General features: G+C 39.4%; 1 protein-coding gene and 1 pseudogene across 1 annotated transcript; both read left to right on the top strand.

The window, feature by feature from the left end:
• Nucleotides 1-999: 999 nt before the first annotated feature.
• On the top strand, nucleotides 1,000-6,729 carry LOC124283251 (annotated as a pseudogene).
• A 3,899-nt stretch (nucleotides 6,730-10,628) lies between these two features.
• Nucleotides 10,629-15,187, top strand: LOC124283252 (glutathione S-transferase 1-like). The gene is made up of 5 exons (XM_046719281.1): nucleotides 10,629-10,946; nucleotides 11,626-11,718; nucleotides 12,922-13,037; nucleotides 13,404-13,511; nucleotides 14,894-15,187. The coding sequence occupies exons 1-5, from the start codon at nucleotides 10,814-10,816 to the stop codon at nucleotides 15,053-15,055; spliced, it is 612 nt and encodes a 203-aa protein (XP_046575237.1). The 5' UTR covers nucleotides 10,629-10,813; the 3' UTR covers nucleotides 15,056-15,187.
• The last annotated feature ends 1,604 nt before the right edge of the window (nucleotides 15,188-16,791 follow it).

Genomic DNA, 16,791 nt, shown 5'->3' with positions numbered 1-16,791 from the left:
AAGCATTTAAGGCTGGGTAGGTCATACTACACTATGAAGTATTTAAGGCTGGGTAGGTCATACTACACTATGCAGTATTTAAGGCTGGGTGGGTCATACATTATGCAGTATTTAAAGCTGGGTTGGTAATACTACATTATGCGGTATTTAAGGCTTGGTAGGTCATACTATATTATTGGGTATATAAGGCTTGGTAGGTCATACTACATTATGCGGTATTTAAGGCTGGGTAGGTCATACTACATTATGCGGTATTTAAGCCTGGGCAGGTCATGCTACATTATGCGGTATTTAAGGCTGGGTGGGTCATACTATATTATGCGGTATTTAAGCATGGGTAGGTCATACTATATTATTGGGTATATAAGGCTTGGTAGGTCATACTACATTATGCGGTATTTAAGGCTGGGTGAGTCATACTACATTATGCGGTATTTAAGGCTGGGTGGGTCATGCTACATTATGCGGTATTTAAGGCTGGGTAGGTTATACTACACTATGAAGTATTTAAGGCTGGGTTGATCAGCTTCACAGTGCTCAATTTAGTCTGTGTGGTTAAATGCTGTACATGTATTTTCGTCAATGTGGGTCACACCAGATAATGCAGTATTTACGTTAGGGCGGGCGATACTATGCTATCTAGCATTTAAATTTAGGGAGTGCTTTTTTCTAGCCACATGAGCAGAACCACCATTCACATAATTTGCATAATAAAGACAGTTCAAGCTCATGTTTTAGTCTCAATTATGCCTCTGAAGAGAAGTACTGTCGAGTCTAAACATGTCAAACCCAGTAACGTGCTAGGGTGATCACTCCTGACACACGAAAAGGTCATCTTGACTTCTTCCCCTTGTGATTCAGCAACGTTGCGGCGAGTACATTGTGTACATTCGAGATTAGTCTCCTCCCATACGAGCAACGCTCCGTCGACCTTGACCTTGTCCTGCTGTACTAATTTAGTCTAGTCACGTTGAACGGGTAATCTATTTAAAGGGGAGACATGTCTTCTTGCATCACTTGTGTCACCGCTTTGGAGAGAGCTAGTCGGAGCAAACATGCCTCAATACAAGCTGATTTACTTCAACATCCGTGGACGTGGGGAGCTGTCGCGGCTGCTGTTCGTGCTCGCGGGACAGGAATATGATGACGTCAGAATCACGATGGAAGAGTGGCCAGCGCAGAAAGGCAGTGAGTAGGGTGAGCGGGCTTCGTGAGTGTGTGGTTGAGTGAGTGAGCGGTTGAGTGAGTGAGTGGTTGGGTGCGGGATTGAGTAATAGGTTAAGAGAGTGGTTGAGTGAGTGGTTGAGTGAGAGGTTGAGAGAGTGGTTGAGAGAGTGGTTGAGTGAGTTGTTGAGTGAGCTGTTGAGTGAATAGTTGAGTGTTTGGTTGAGTGATTGGTTAGGTGAATGCTTGAGTGAATGCTTGAGTGAATGCTTGAGTGAATGGTTGAGTGAATGGTTGATTGATTGATTGAGTTGTTGAGTGAATAGTTGAGTGTTTGGTTGAGTGATTGGTTAGGTGAATGGTTGATTGAATGGTGTCTGCCGTGACAAGATCGTGGATTCCATTTACCGTTTAACCGTGGAATGATCCTCTAATACGATGAATCAAAGAGTTTCATGCAGGGACAAACATGGAATGCTACAACGGTTTCCAGATAAAACTACACGTTCCACAGTATGCAGGTTTTTATGTTTCTTTAATTCCAGAGTACGTGTTCAGCAGACTTCCAGTGTTGGAGTTAGACGGGAAACAGTACGGGGAGAGCATAGCGATCGCCAGCTTCCTGGCCAGACGCTTTGGTGAGTTGTGTAGGCTGTACCTATAATTGTATTACAAGTCATCTTTTATTTGTAATTTGATGTATAATGGGAGGGGAGTGACTTTAATTTTCGCCGCTTTTAGCAATATTCCAGCAATATCACGGCGGGGGGCACCCGAAATGGGTTTCACACATTGCACCCATGTGGGGAATCGAACCCGGGTTTTCGGCGTGACAAGCGAACGCTTTAACCACTAGGCCACCCCATCCTCCTTGGTGTGTAATGGTTCGGTGTATGACCAAAGATAGTTCATGGCGTTGAACTGTGATAATTCATGACTGAAATAATGCCGATGTGATGCTAACTGTTAACTCAAATTACAGTTAGTAGCCATAAACTGGGACCTTTATTGCATAGGAACTGTGAAACGTAAGGGAGAAGATAGCACCTGAACTAAAACAGGCTTCTGATGCACACGCTCTTTCCAGCACACAAGACGGCCCAAGACGGATGGTTCATCGCGATGAATGTGATCAGTGCCGATTTTTACTAGCTTTACTAGCTGTTAGTGGCTGTACGGACTGTGATGATAGTGGAGTTCAACAGTGAAACGTAATGGAGAATATCACATTTAAACCTACGATCATAGATTCCTGGCGGACCTAACGGACACAGCTCATCACAGCTAATTAGTCAGTTGGACATTACAATACGTGATCGCACTGTAACAATGTATGGTGTGGATTTACAACTTCTTTATTATTTACACCACGACGTTTTGGGGCTACTTCTTGCCCCTTCATCAGGTGAATGGCTGAATATGATTTATAAAATATATACGCGTAGGCCATACATGGAACTGAAGATTGAGATGTACAGAGATGAAGAAGATTAAGTGATATATTTTGATTGAGATGTACAGAGTTCAAAGAGATTAAGTGTATGTTTATGCGATAAATTAGTATTGATATACCAATCTCCTTGATCTCTATACATCTCATTCTTTAATCCATCTCACTCGCCTCATGTACGCACTCTATATTTTGCTTGTAAATCATATTCTGTCATTCATCTGATGAAGGGGCAAGACGTAGCTAAGAAACGTCGTGTTGTAAAGAATAAGAAGTTGTAAATCCATACCATACGTTCTTATGTTACCACCCAACTTCTAAGTCTTCTTTGATTGGCATTCTAGAAGTTGGGTAGATGAAGGATGGGGACTATTTTGTGACTTGCTTGACAACGACATTAGAATCTATGTCGAAACGTCACCTATACAGAATAAAGAAGTTGCATATCCATAAAAATAGTCCTCATCCTTCAACTTCTAAGAGTATATCAAGCGTGTGATACATTCTGATCAGTGTGATATCCGATTTATTAACCAGGTCTCCACGGGCAAACGGACGTTGAAATACTAGAGGTTGACCAAGTCAAAGGAATAGTAGCCGACATTCTTGCAGCCTTGGTTCGAGTTTTCATGGAAGGATGAAGCCAAAAGGTGACATTGCATGCATAGCAACATGTTATAATTCTCTGTACCAAAGCACATGTTGAATTAAAAAATCTGGAGTGGTTTGAACAGAAAACCTGTATAAAGGTTTTTGGATATGCAGTGTACGTTTTTACATGTTTGCAACTAAGTGGTTTTTTATCCAAACCACTTGCTTCATACACTCGGCATGGTATCTCAGTGTTCTGGCACAATCCGGCACACGTACGCACGCACGCACGCATACACAAATACAGGCTATATCTTTCCTATCAAGTACATTAATCTTTAAATGTTAAACATATATTTTTACTTATCTTTGTCGCCTCAATGTGTAGGTTAATGTACTTTATCTGGTTAAGTTTGCAGTATCTATATATTGTTTATATTTGTTTGCAGGCAGAGATTGTGAAGGAAAACAATGAAACGAACATACCAAAGTTCCTGGGCTTCCTGGAGACTGTGTTGAAAAATAACAACACTGGATTCTTCGTCGGCAACAAGGTATGGCATCGGACATAAACTGCCTGGCAACTGAATAAACATGAAAATTAGATTTTCTAAAGGTTTCGAACGTTATCAAAACGTTACTAGGATTAAAAAGTCGCTGAAACACTACGAACATAGTATATAACTTTATTCAGTAGAAAGGCCACAGGCCCATGTACAATATATATTACAATACAAAAGGTATGATGTGCACAATAACTAGAACATATTTCTATATATTCACAATAATAATGCGCTACGTCGCATAAACGCTTCCTTAATATAATTTGCATACATATATAAATAATTGCTATTTTCATTTTGAAGAAGGCGAATGAGAGAGTTTCTATCTTTACAGTTAATATTTAACATATATCCTGTTCTTAAATCATCATATTGTGGGCAAATAAACAAAATGAACCTCATCTTCTAAAATGTTCTTACAAAATGGACAAAATCTTAATTCTCTTGGGATATTATTTCTTCTGCCTGTATTCTTCATAATATTTAATTCACCAAATCTTAAAAGTGATAAAAATCTTCTTAAATCTTTGTTATATAATGTTGACAAGTATGATTCCATATTAAACGTACTTTTGACACATGAATAAAACTCTAAATTAGAATGTTCATTTAACATAGAAAATATACACTGGATGTTACAATCTTTAACTCGTTGAGAGAACTGTTTAAAAAATAAATCAGTGTTAACAATATTTTGAAACTCCCACGCATAGCTGAAACCATAAATAATTTCCTCACTTCAGTTACCCATGACTTGCGGTTAATATCGTCCATTCTTTTAACATAATATAGGTTTGTTTTGGATATCTAGTCTCTTCCATAATTAATAATTTACACCAGTACTTAACACATCTTATTATAGAATCACTACATATATGATGACGACCGCATTCAGATAAAACAGCTGCATTTGTTGTAGTAATACCAACACCAAGAACATATTTACAGTATTTTACATGAAATCTTTCTAGAATTAGCCACTCCTGAAAACCCGAACATAAGGTCTAAATGATATCCCTACCAACTGCATCCCCATCGAATTACTGTTTCATCTTTGTTTCAGTTTAGCCATCGTCCAGCATAGTGTATACTATTTGTCCCCCCGTACCTGTGAAGATCCGGGTTCGGATTGATCTTCAGCAACCCATGCTGATTGTAAAAGGCGACTAACGGGATCGGGTGGTCAGGCTCGCTGACTTGGTTGACACATGTCATCATTTGCGTATTGGCATCCCAATTGCGTAGATCGATTTTCATGCTGTTGATCACTGGATTGACTGATCCAGACTCGATTATTTACAGCCCGCCGCCATGTAGCTGGACTATTGCTGAGTGCAGCGTAAAACTAAACTCACTTCACTCACTCACTCACTCTTTCCCCCGTCATATAAACATAACATTCTGAACGACATTGCTCAAACACATGTGATTTAAGCATACGAAAAGCACAAGGCAAGAAATTCAATATATTCACATCATGTTTCAAAATTCAAGGACAGCTCGCTGGATATTGTCGATACCCGCAAAAACGTGTTGTATAAACATATTGTCTGTAACGAAATCACCAAGAACTTATTATCAATATTCAGCTGTCCTGAGTTCCCAACAGGTTAAGTTTAAATAATCTTAACATGGTCAGTACTGACTGGTTTTACCAAAGTGATACAATTTTATAGTAAGCGATCCGTTTTGGTCAGTCCTCCAATAACAAGGTTGCAAGAATAAAACCAGCCATGTATACTACACACTAGACGTTATAAAACACCCGTTATTCTGAAGTTACTCATCTTTACCTTCTTTTGAGTAGTATACATACTCAGTTCCAAAAGAAACGCGAATCATGTGAAACTGTGATAAGGTCTTAAAAACACCTGATTGATGTTTGCTTATGAAAACATGTAGGATAAACAACACGAGTCCTTAAAGTGAAGGCACAAATGATCTTTATTCATAACCAGACGTCTTCAATGAAAACGTCAATAAGACGTCGTAAGACTGCGCCATTTGGTAACGTTAGGCTGCGTGATTTGTTAACGTCACTTAAGAATCATTGGAAATGACATTCCAGTATCGAGTATGGCTTTCGTTAGAAACCACTGTAGTATCATCTGAACATACAACTGACGATGATCTTCTCGTCCAACACACACCACTTCGTCTTGATTTATGTCTTATTTCAGGTATTTCAGGCTCGCTGACTTGGTTGACACATGTCATCGTATCCCAATTGCGTAGATCGATGTTCATCATTGGATTGTCTGGTCCATACTCGATTATTTACAGACCGGCACCCTCTAGCTGGAATATTGCTGAGTGCGGTGTAAACCTAAACTCACTCACTAGTTCATGCAATTTGCAACATTTGTAATATTCGCGTTTGTTTTTGGTATTCAGTATATGTTAAAAACACGGATAAATGCTTAATATCACTATACCTTTGAGCGAGTTTCATGAGAAAATGGTAGCCTTCACAACATGTAAATATTGAAGCATTAACCTAAATGAGATGAAGAGCATATCTTTCTCTTTTGTGCGATTAATTTAAACGATTTTCCGCAAATCCTTATGAATTTGGATTTTGAGAAATCGTACGTCATTTTCAAACTACTGAGATTATATTTTAAAATGATCTTTCCAGATCGGATATGCCGATGTAGCTGTTTTTGATGTACTTGAGGCTGCTGGCGCTTTGAAAGGCCCGGTAGATGGCTTCCCGTTGGTCAAGGCCAACGTAGAGAAGGTCAAGTCTAATCCAAGAATAGCCCAGTATTTAGCCAAACGACCGCAAACACCGATGTAGAGGACAAATAACTAGAAGAGGAACACCTATTTTTATAACATATACTTTAACTGGCACGCATCATATCGACAACTCATTTTTTTTGTCGAAGAAAAGAATAAACGCGTGCCGAGGCTCCTGTCTTTAGTTGGCATGGATTAGAATAAAAGTATAAACTGTAACCGTTTTGTATTATTTTTTGTTCTTTTGTAACGATACAGGCAAGATGTTCCAGTTACTTAGGCATGTCATGAAGATATAGTTTTTGTGGTGCTTGACAGTCGTTTATTGCAAAAAGGGATTAACTTTAAACAGTGTTCATTGTTGTTATTGCGAGTTTCCTTGTCACTGTTTGAAAGGAAGCTGTGATCGTGATGAAGGGTTTTGGTTCTTTAAAGATCACATATACTCTAGGGGGGTACAAATATATAAGTCACTAATTGGCATAGTTATAAATGAAACCCCGTCATTAAAACTACTCATTTCGATCTTTAATTACTTAAATCGACCTTTTTGACAACAGTGCACAATTCTCTCCCGCGAACGAAATTTCAACCAATCAGAGGGGTGCGTCTCCGTGACGTATACATACGAGGGGCGCTTTAGAATTTATGTACATTCAGGGGGTAAATTATCTTGTTTACAGGTTTGTAAAAACCTGAAATCGTGACAATTGTTGTGGAAAATGAAAGATATGTGTTCTCACAATCCATTGTCATTTAATCTTGTCACCTGCTTTGCCGAGTTACAACTTGTTTTCGGACGATTCTGTCAAAATCGCTTGGTGTCGCTAGGCCTTATTTGTTCGAGCCAGACGCTAGTGATAGTAAAAATGATGATCAACCTCGCTCATCACGCTTAAGGTTAATTTCTTCAACCTGAACAGTGCGACATTAGGAAGGGTGGATGCCCATCAGATGCTGTTATTTGAAAATATCCCCGTCGTTCTTGTCTGATTGTAATAAAGTATCAAAACAGTGTAGGCTTTTTTCAGATTTTCTAATGCCTGGATGGTATAATGACTCATCCAAGTTGATCCCATTTCTGTGTTTTTCACCTCGATATTTAATCATGTCATGTAAAAATATGACGTCTATTACGTATGATATTACAAATTGACATTTGATGTATTTGAATCGGAAAACTAAACAAGCCCACTTTGCCATTGCTAGAAGAATCTACAATTAATTGGCAAATATGAATACTAGTCTCAGGACGTCGAAATGCTTATATATTTCTTATCAATGTTAATGAAGTTCTGGTCAAAAGTGTCGGCGTTTTGATGCTGAAATTTGCATGAAATACAACAATTAATGCATTTTGTTGTAACCCTAATACTGTATATACCTATTTACCTATTTGTCATCATTATAGATTCTTCTGTTAATGAATTTATAAGTAGGTATAATTAGTTTTAACCGATTCAGATTACCCGACAAAGGTTCAATTTGGCATTATCATACGTAATGGACGTAAATACTCAACATGCCATGATTAAATATCGATGTGGAGATGTTCCTGCCATTTCCGGTTCAGGCTCATAACGCCGACCTTTCGACCAAACTTTACGGTTGAGTGAAATATAAAGGTCGACGTCCTGAGACTAGTTTCATTTTGCCAATTAATAATGGATTACGAGGACAATGCAGGATCAAAGAGTTATTAGAGGAGGATAATCCGGATTATGCGGATGAGAGCGCACCTAATGAGAAGATGACAACAGATGACAGATATTTATCAGTTGACAGATTTTAGCATTTTTAATAAATGCATCGTAAATTCCTATAGCATACATTTTTTCGCAGATTTTAACCTAAATGCAATAGGTGGGATGCTGAATCAGCAAACTGCCTCACGGACAGTGTTCCTTTTTCAAGCTGGTGACAAATGTCATCCAGTCGTCGCTCCAAATCCCTGTATTTCCTCTTCTTAGACGGACGCTTCTGGCCAGCAGCATATTGGACCAACTTGTTTTCGGTGTTGGTCCGTTCTCGTGACAGCAACGACACAATCTCGAAAATGGTTGGATGAGCCTTGCTGACGTATTTCTTCAGGCATGAATGCCACCCTTCTAGGTGGTTGTTTGTTTTGGCCCATCTGTGTTGTGGTGGTTCCATTGCGTCATGTGCAGATCTCCCTCCACCCAGAAGTTGGTCATGTAGTCTCTGAGTTGTCGGCAGCGGTCTTCATCAGTCTTTTGCAGTGCATATCCAAGATATCCAGTCTCGTTTTCTCTTGCTGACTCTGTACGTGAACCCGCCAACAACCAAGTAACGACTGCCGCGAGCTGTAGGGACGAATCTCTGATCTAGCTGTGCATTTGCCATTTCGAAATAGAATGTGAATCCATTCCATAGATATTTATACCAAAGATATGAACAGTGTTCAATATTGGCACTCTACTACTAGTAAGTGTTATTGTAAACTTTTCAATCAATTGGAAGTGACATGTGCGACGAGGTCACCCTATCAAAACATCTAGAGTAGATTATCCGCAACGCTCATTAAGCCTAATCAGAACCAAACCTTCAAAGGAAACCGCAGGTCGGCGTCCTGAGACTAGTGGAAAATCGAAAGGTCGGCGTCCTGAGACGACACCGTAGCGCATGGAAGTGCAGCAAGAAGAATTATCAGCCGAGTTACAAAAACAAACATCGATCAAAAGATTAACCGATAACACGCTGATTGATGAATTACTTTTATCTTGCACAGCGGATTTGTCAAAAGGTAGTGTTTATGCATGTGGATTTACTAATCTATACTGAATACACTCTGTCGTAAGGTGTCTGTGTAAAGCAACGTCCTTCTTTCAAAGGATTAACCGCCAATACATTGATTGATTGCTCATTATTGGCTAACAAAATTACTTTTTTTTCAAGAATGGTGGACATTATGCAAGTAGTTGCCAGGTATGCTATCTTGGGTGACCAATGAGACTATACACCAATGTGAAAAACCTGAAACGATACATCACCTTTTCGCATATTAGACTGTTAAAAGACACATCACTTGGAACAGCTGCAGATGAACGGCGTGTATGTGGATATTGATGGATACATTCCTCGAACAAGGTAATAGCCTGACATTGTTCCTATAACTTTAATCAGTTTTAATTTTAATATTTGCATTTTGTTTTTATTCATTTGTCGTAGCATTCAACAGAATCATTGTTTTCGCCGTGAAGTGTAATGACAACATACACTAGGGCGTGTGTGCGAATTATGATTCACATTGACAAACTATAAAATGTCTAGATATAACAGTCCTGTTATAAATTCACTATAAGTATCAGCAGATCGCCTGCTTTTTATTAAGCTTCAAAATGCATACAAGTGTGATAATAAACTGATTAGTATTATAATTTTAATTTCTATTTTCTAGGTTGCAAAAATATTTGTTTGGTTTTCCCCCTCTTCATACCATAAAATTTTGTTTCTGAGCTGTATACCCCTTATTTCATCTTCTTTAATTTGTTGTAGTTCAAGTTTATGTTTTGCAAGTTCAGATAATAAATTTTCCTCAATAGTTTGAAAGTCTTTTCTTATTGATTCTTCATAGTCCTTAATTTTAGTTTCTAATTCTGAGGTTTTATCAATGGTTTTCTTTTTTAGAAAGGTTGAAAATGAAATTAATTTTCCTCTAACTTTCATAAGGAAGGAGAGCGGACAGTTGGTGGTTTGTTGCCATGTCCAACCTAAACAGGCTGAACTGTGCTATTTGTTGTTGCCCTGCCTGGCATTCAGCAAGACTGGGATAGAACAAGACTTGGACGGCTCGGAGTATTAACTGTGTGGGGTATTCATTGAAACAGCAACAGGATGTTAGCATGGACCTGCGTTATGAACAGATGCATTTAAATGCAGAAACATCCACGCACATGAACTCGCACGAACGCACACACATGCTCAAAACAAGCCAACCGAAATCTTTATCTACCGGTAAGAGTACATTTGGTAACAATTGCTATTCTGACTCTTTTCCCGTTTAATATTTCGATATAGGTCACTCGTGAACGCTTTAAATTGGGGAACTGAACCCGGTCATTACACAAAAACTACCAAACGCAAACACAAGCCAAGCCGTGCAAAGAGAGACGCCCTTCTTTATCTCTGCTCAAAACCCACACCACGATTTCGCGGTGGTGACCCAGCTCAATCCGGGACGCTGTTTGAACACACAATGAACATGTAACTGCATATCACCGCGCATAAGGGCAAAGACAGCAGTTGAAGGCGGAGGTAGCACTCTCACCGTATACCCACGATCATGCCGACATACAGATTCCGTTATTTCAACTACAAGGCAATGGGCGAAGTGTGCCGACTGATGTTTGCGCTTGCTGGTCAGGAGTTCGAGGACGTCAGGATCACCCACGAACAATGGGCCGCAGAGAAGCCAAGTAAGGATATTTTAACTGGTTTGGTACACGGGTAGATTGATTGATTGGTGTTTAACGCCGCACTCAGCAATATTCAAGCTATATGGCTGCGGTCTGTAAAACAGTCGAATCTGGACCAGACAACCCAGTGCAATTGGGAGCCGATGACATGTGTCAACCAAGTCGGCGAGCCTGACCACCCTGTCCCGTTAGTCGCCCCTTACGACAAGCATGGGTTGCTGAAGATCAATTCTTACCCGGTTCTTCACGGGTCTGTCAGCGGGCCTTGACGTTTAGTATATATATACAATTTGGCAATAATGAATTATCTATGGTTGCTGATTATGGCCATCGGAAAAACCCTGGCGATATAGCAAAAAAGAAAGAGTACCATATGATATTGCGATATGATATTACGATATCGATATTACGATACCGATATTACGAAGCAGCAAAACACAGTGATAACACGCAACGATATTTCGATAACACGATATGACGATAATCCAAAACAAAATGGCGAATCCTGTATTTCACAAATGACAGCTGAGAAATATCGCAATATATTGCTTTGTCGCCATATCGCAAAATGTCTCTGTATTGCGATATCGCGTCACCATATGGCAATATCGCCTTTTCGTATTAACGCCACATCGTGTCGTGTTATCGCCTTGTTGTAGATATAAAATGTATTTTGTAGATACCCCTCTGGGTCAGATGCCCGTCCTTGAGATTGATGGAAAACCCTTCAGCCAGAGCAGCGCCATATCCAGATACCTTGCAAGGACATTTGGTGAGTCGAAAATTTTGGTCATATCACTGTGGGCTTCATCGACTAAAAGGGCGTCCAGTACCTCATGATTGACGTAAGAGCTGACGGAGCAGTGAGAATTCGTGTTTTTTGTTGAAGAAGGTGAAATGCTACTGACTGGAGGAAGTCCGTATAATTACTGTAAATGAGGGCGGTGGGGTAACCTAGTGGTTAAAGCGTTCGCTTGTACACCGAAGACACGGGTTCGATTCCCCACATGGATACAATGTGTGAAGCCCATTTCTGGTGTCCCCCGTCGTGATATTGCTGGAATATTGCTAAAAGTGGCGTAAAATCATACTCAGTCACTCAGTACTGTAAATGACAGTCAGCTTGTGTTGGTTTTCCTGTTGGCGTTGTCCAAGTAATTAAAGTCACATTCGCTTCAGCAAAGAGTGTAAGAACGAAGTATTGCGGAAGCTACTATACACACCCTTAAAAAAACAAAAACAACCCAAAACAAAAAACAACAACCAACCAACCTGATCGATTTTAGTTGGTTGGTTGTTTAACTCCACACACAGCAATATTTCAGCTATATGTGAATAGTCGAGATCGATTTTGACAATCCAGTTGGTTGTTTAACTCCACATCAGCAATATTTCAGCAATATGTGAATAATCGAGTCTGTGACAATCCAGTGATCAACATCATGAGCATCCTGATGGGATACCGTGTCAACCAAGTCGCAAGCTCTTGATCCCAAGACAAGCATGGGTTAGTGAAGACCAATTCTAACCCGGATCTTCGTGGGTATATCGATTTTAGTCATATGTTCATGAACTAATGTACTTCGCAAATGTAACCGTTTAAATTTTTTGATGCCCTTACAATACAGCATGTATTATAAAACTGCGCAAAAATGCCATGGGAAGGAAATCTAAATCAGATTGCACGTAAAGGTTTTTACAGTTATTTGAAAATGATTATAAAAGGCTGAACTTTAGTCAGGGTTTTGTACTTTGTCGACTCATTGGGAGGTCGTCCGAGAAGTGGTAGCGTGGTTTTCGATAAATGAAGTTAGGTGGAAATTTCTAAATAGGGGAAGTACGTTAATCCGAATATCGTTAATCCAGACGTGACTTAGTGGTACTGTCTGGAATAACGAGTTTCTATTTTGTGAAGCATGTGAATCTCAAGGCAGGTACAAATGTACTAACTTAGTGTATCATCAAATAATTTCAGGTTTCTATGGTAACGGCGATCTGGAAGCCCTAGCGGTGGACCAGGTTCTCGGTGTCATCCAAGACGTCATCATCTTCATGCGCGACCATTTTAAAGAGAATGACGAAACAAGAAAGGTAAATTACACTATATGGCTGGATAAAGTGAGTGAGTGAGTGAGTGAGTTTTACGCCGCTTTTAGCAATATTCCAGCAATATCGCGACGAGGGACACCAGAAAAAGGCTTCACACATTGTATTTATGTGGGGAATCGAACCCGGATTTTCAGCGTGACGAGCGAACACATTAACGACAAAGTTACCCCACCTCCCCTCTGGATAAAGGTCCGCTGAAATTCCAGATTTGTCCTGTGCATGATGATCTGTCCTAAGTGCTATTCTCCGACACGGAGATGACACGCGGTGATGTGGCTGAAATACCATTCAAAGTTTTGTGAATCTAAACTCGCACTTCGTTTACTGATAAAGTCTTCATGCTTTCAGGATGAGATGGCGAAAGAGATAAAGGATGTCAAAGTACCGCTGTATTTCGGGATGTTGGAGAAGTTGCTGAAACAGAATGGCAGTAATGGATTCTTTGTTGGCAAGAAGGTGAAACCTCCACCATCACTGATACGACTGGCATTGCTTCTTCTGAGGTTGCATTGCTACTACAACAACACCTACTACTACTACTGCTACTACTACTACTACTACCACAACAACTACTACTACTACCACTACTACTACAACAACTACTACTGCTACTACAACTACTACTACTGCTACTACCACTACTACTACTACTACTACTACTGCTACAACAACAACAACTACTACTGCAACTGCAACAACTACTACTGCTGCTACTACTACTACTACTGCTGCTACAACAACAACTACTACTACTGCTACTATAGCAACTCCTACTGCTACTACCACTACTACTACTACTACTACTACTACTATTATTAGTTCTGCTACATCAACAACTGCTACTACCGCAACAACGACAACAACAACAATAACAACAACTACTACTACTATTACTGCTGCTGCTGTTACTATCACTACTACAAAGATCAACAGTTTATCTGCTACGACTACTAATATTATTGCTACTACCATAACTACTACAATTACTGCTGCAGCTACTACTACTACTGCTACTACTACTACTACTACTACTACTACTCTTGCTGCTAGTACCACTACTGCTTCTACTTTTGCTGCTACTACTACTATTAATACCACTTGAATTCATAGTCTATCTGCTACGGCTACTATAGCTAGGGCTACAATTACTGCTACTACTCCTACTACTACCATCACTACTACAACTACTGCTGCTATCTTACCACCACTAGTCCAAGGATCAATAGTTTATCTACTTCGACTACCATTACTATTGCTGCTACTACTACTACTACTACTACTGCTGCTACTACTACTACTATTGCTACTACTACTGCAACTACTACTACTACTACTACTACTATTACTACTATCACTGGAACAACTGCTACTGCTATTACCATCACGAAGACTACAAACTGACAGAACATTAGCTACATATAGAACTCACTGAAGATAGCTTACGGTTATACCAATGAGGTAACAGAACGAGTACATTTATTCGCACAATTTCAATATCTATACATAGAAAACCAAAATATTTACTTGAACTAGAACACTTTTCAACCGTGTAGCAACACATAATCTTCTACATGACGTGTCATTGTTGGGGATTAGGGCCAGTTGGCCCGACGCCGCTTAATAAGTGAAAAATGTTCTTCACATTAACCTTCCGGAAACTGTTGTTGATTTTCTTAAGTATATTTCAGCACTGTCAAATTGCAAATCATATAACGATGCAAAAAACGTGAAACACTGTTTGATCTCTTTGACAAATGTACTGTTCTTATTAACCAAAATCTTTCCTAACCATATTGAATATCCAGTGTGTCATTGGATATATGAATACTTTTTTGCAGATTAGTATTGCTGACGTCAGTCTGTTTGATATCTATGATAAAACCCCAGAGGCCATACTCAAGTTGGAAGACTACCCTCTGGTCAAGAAATGCATTGACAACGTTGCCTCCAATCCTGGAATCAAAGCATGGGTTGAGAAACGTCCAGTTACAGCGTTTTGACGTGATACACGGACATTGTCCCTTATGTCAGCAATATTCCTGCCTGTAAATAATCGAATCTGGACCAGACAATCCAGCGGTGAACAGCATGAGCATCGCGCTGTGCAGTGGGATACGATGACATATGACACATTCTCAAGACAAGCATGGGCTGCTGAAAACCAATCCTAACCCGGATTTTCACGGGTCTTGTTCATTATGTGATAAGTGCTTGGTGAAATAATGTTAAACATATACAAAGAGTCAAATCCTAATAACGATTTTCTCCCGATTTATTATAGAATATTGTAAACATTTTCTTCATATATACAATAAAAAGCTTGTCAGTTCATTTGGACACTCAGTTCGAAAGCATTTATAAGTAAACACTATTTTCACATTTAGATACTGACTAGGAAATCTATTCTTTACAAAAAGTCCGGTTTTGTAATTTTAGCGAAAACAATAAGTAACATTTCCAGAAGAATATTAGTTTGGCACCTAAACTGTAAAAGTGACCCTACTGCTTCAAGACGGGAAACAACACCTAAACATCATCTACTTAACTGGCATACACGCATGTTAACAAGGGCAAAAAATAATGTGTGAAGTGGTGTTCCCCAAGGTTGTGTTATGTCTCTTGTATCATTCATTATATACGTTGACACAACAGTCATAGTCATATTCAGCTCTAATGAAGGACATTTTAGGAACAATGTAATTTTGCAACGGAATCCTGACTATTGAAGTTCTGAAAAAAACTAGCTCACTGAAATAGCATAGTAGTGATTCTGACATAAACTATACATTCATCACGCCAGGCATCTGTCCATGTGTGCATCTCATTACTTTACCTAAACAGCACCAATATAGACCATTCTTAACCAATATGCATGACCTCGAGGTCAAATCGAAAGCGAGGCTTAAATAGGTTGACCCAACCTTGAAAATGGCGACCTCGAAAAGGAAAGATTACTGCTGTATGCCTTTGCGTTGGAGTGATGCCCGTAAGGATTTTACAGTATCTTTTCACCATATTCCCAAGAATAAGATCATAAGAAGGCAGTGGGTGACGAAAATACGGAGAGATCCTGGAAAATGAATCATAGTAAGTACAAAATAATTACGGCACATGGCATAGTCTAGATCTGCCGTGAAATGTACAAACTGTTCACTATGCAAGGTTTTAATATTTAGGACACATGTACAATGTGAATGTCACAAACACAGACACATTCAAACCCCCCCCCCCCACACACACACACACACATTGCACATTGTCATGTTCAAAATCAGTGACCACCCCCCTAGTTCATATGTACAAATTGACCCTTCCCCCTGCCTCCCAAAACAAACTGGGAGACACCCCAACCCCAACAAACACCGCACCTAAAATCATCATCACACCCCTAGTCATAAATTATGTACGGTCCATTATATTATTTGTTTTAAAGCATATGGACATATGGAGACACTCTTGTCATGATGGCAAGGGAATTTTATTTGCAAATATTCTGTATCAGTGAAATTTGATTGGCTGCAAATCAAAGTAACATTTCAAGTACATGTATATGCAGGACACACACATGCTGTTAAAACAAATCTTAAATATGTACTTTCAAAATTACTGCATGCTGACCAGTACTTCAGGGATACAGGACATATTACTGGACAATCTAATTACAACAACTGACACATATTTAGTGTTTAAATATCCATTTCAGATGCTGCTAATTAAGAGTCAGAGAGCATGTCAC

Source organism: Haliotis rubra, unplaced genomic scaffold, assembly GCF_003918875.1.
Source record: "Haliotis rubra isolate DU_JTF1 unplaced genomic scaffold, ASM391887v1 Scf311, whole genome shotgun sequence".
Taxonomy (NCBI): Eukaryota; Metazoa; Mollusca; class Gastropoda; order Lepetellida; family Haliotidae; genus Haliotis; species Haliotis rubra.
The sequence above is the reverse complement of the archived record's forward strand: the minus strand, read 5'-3'. Positions and strand labels throughout refer to the sequence as shown.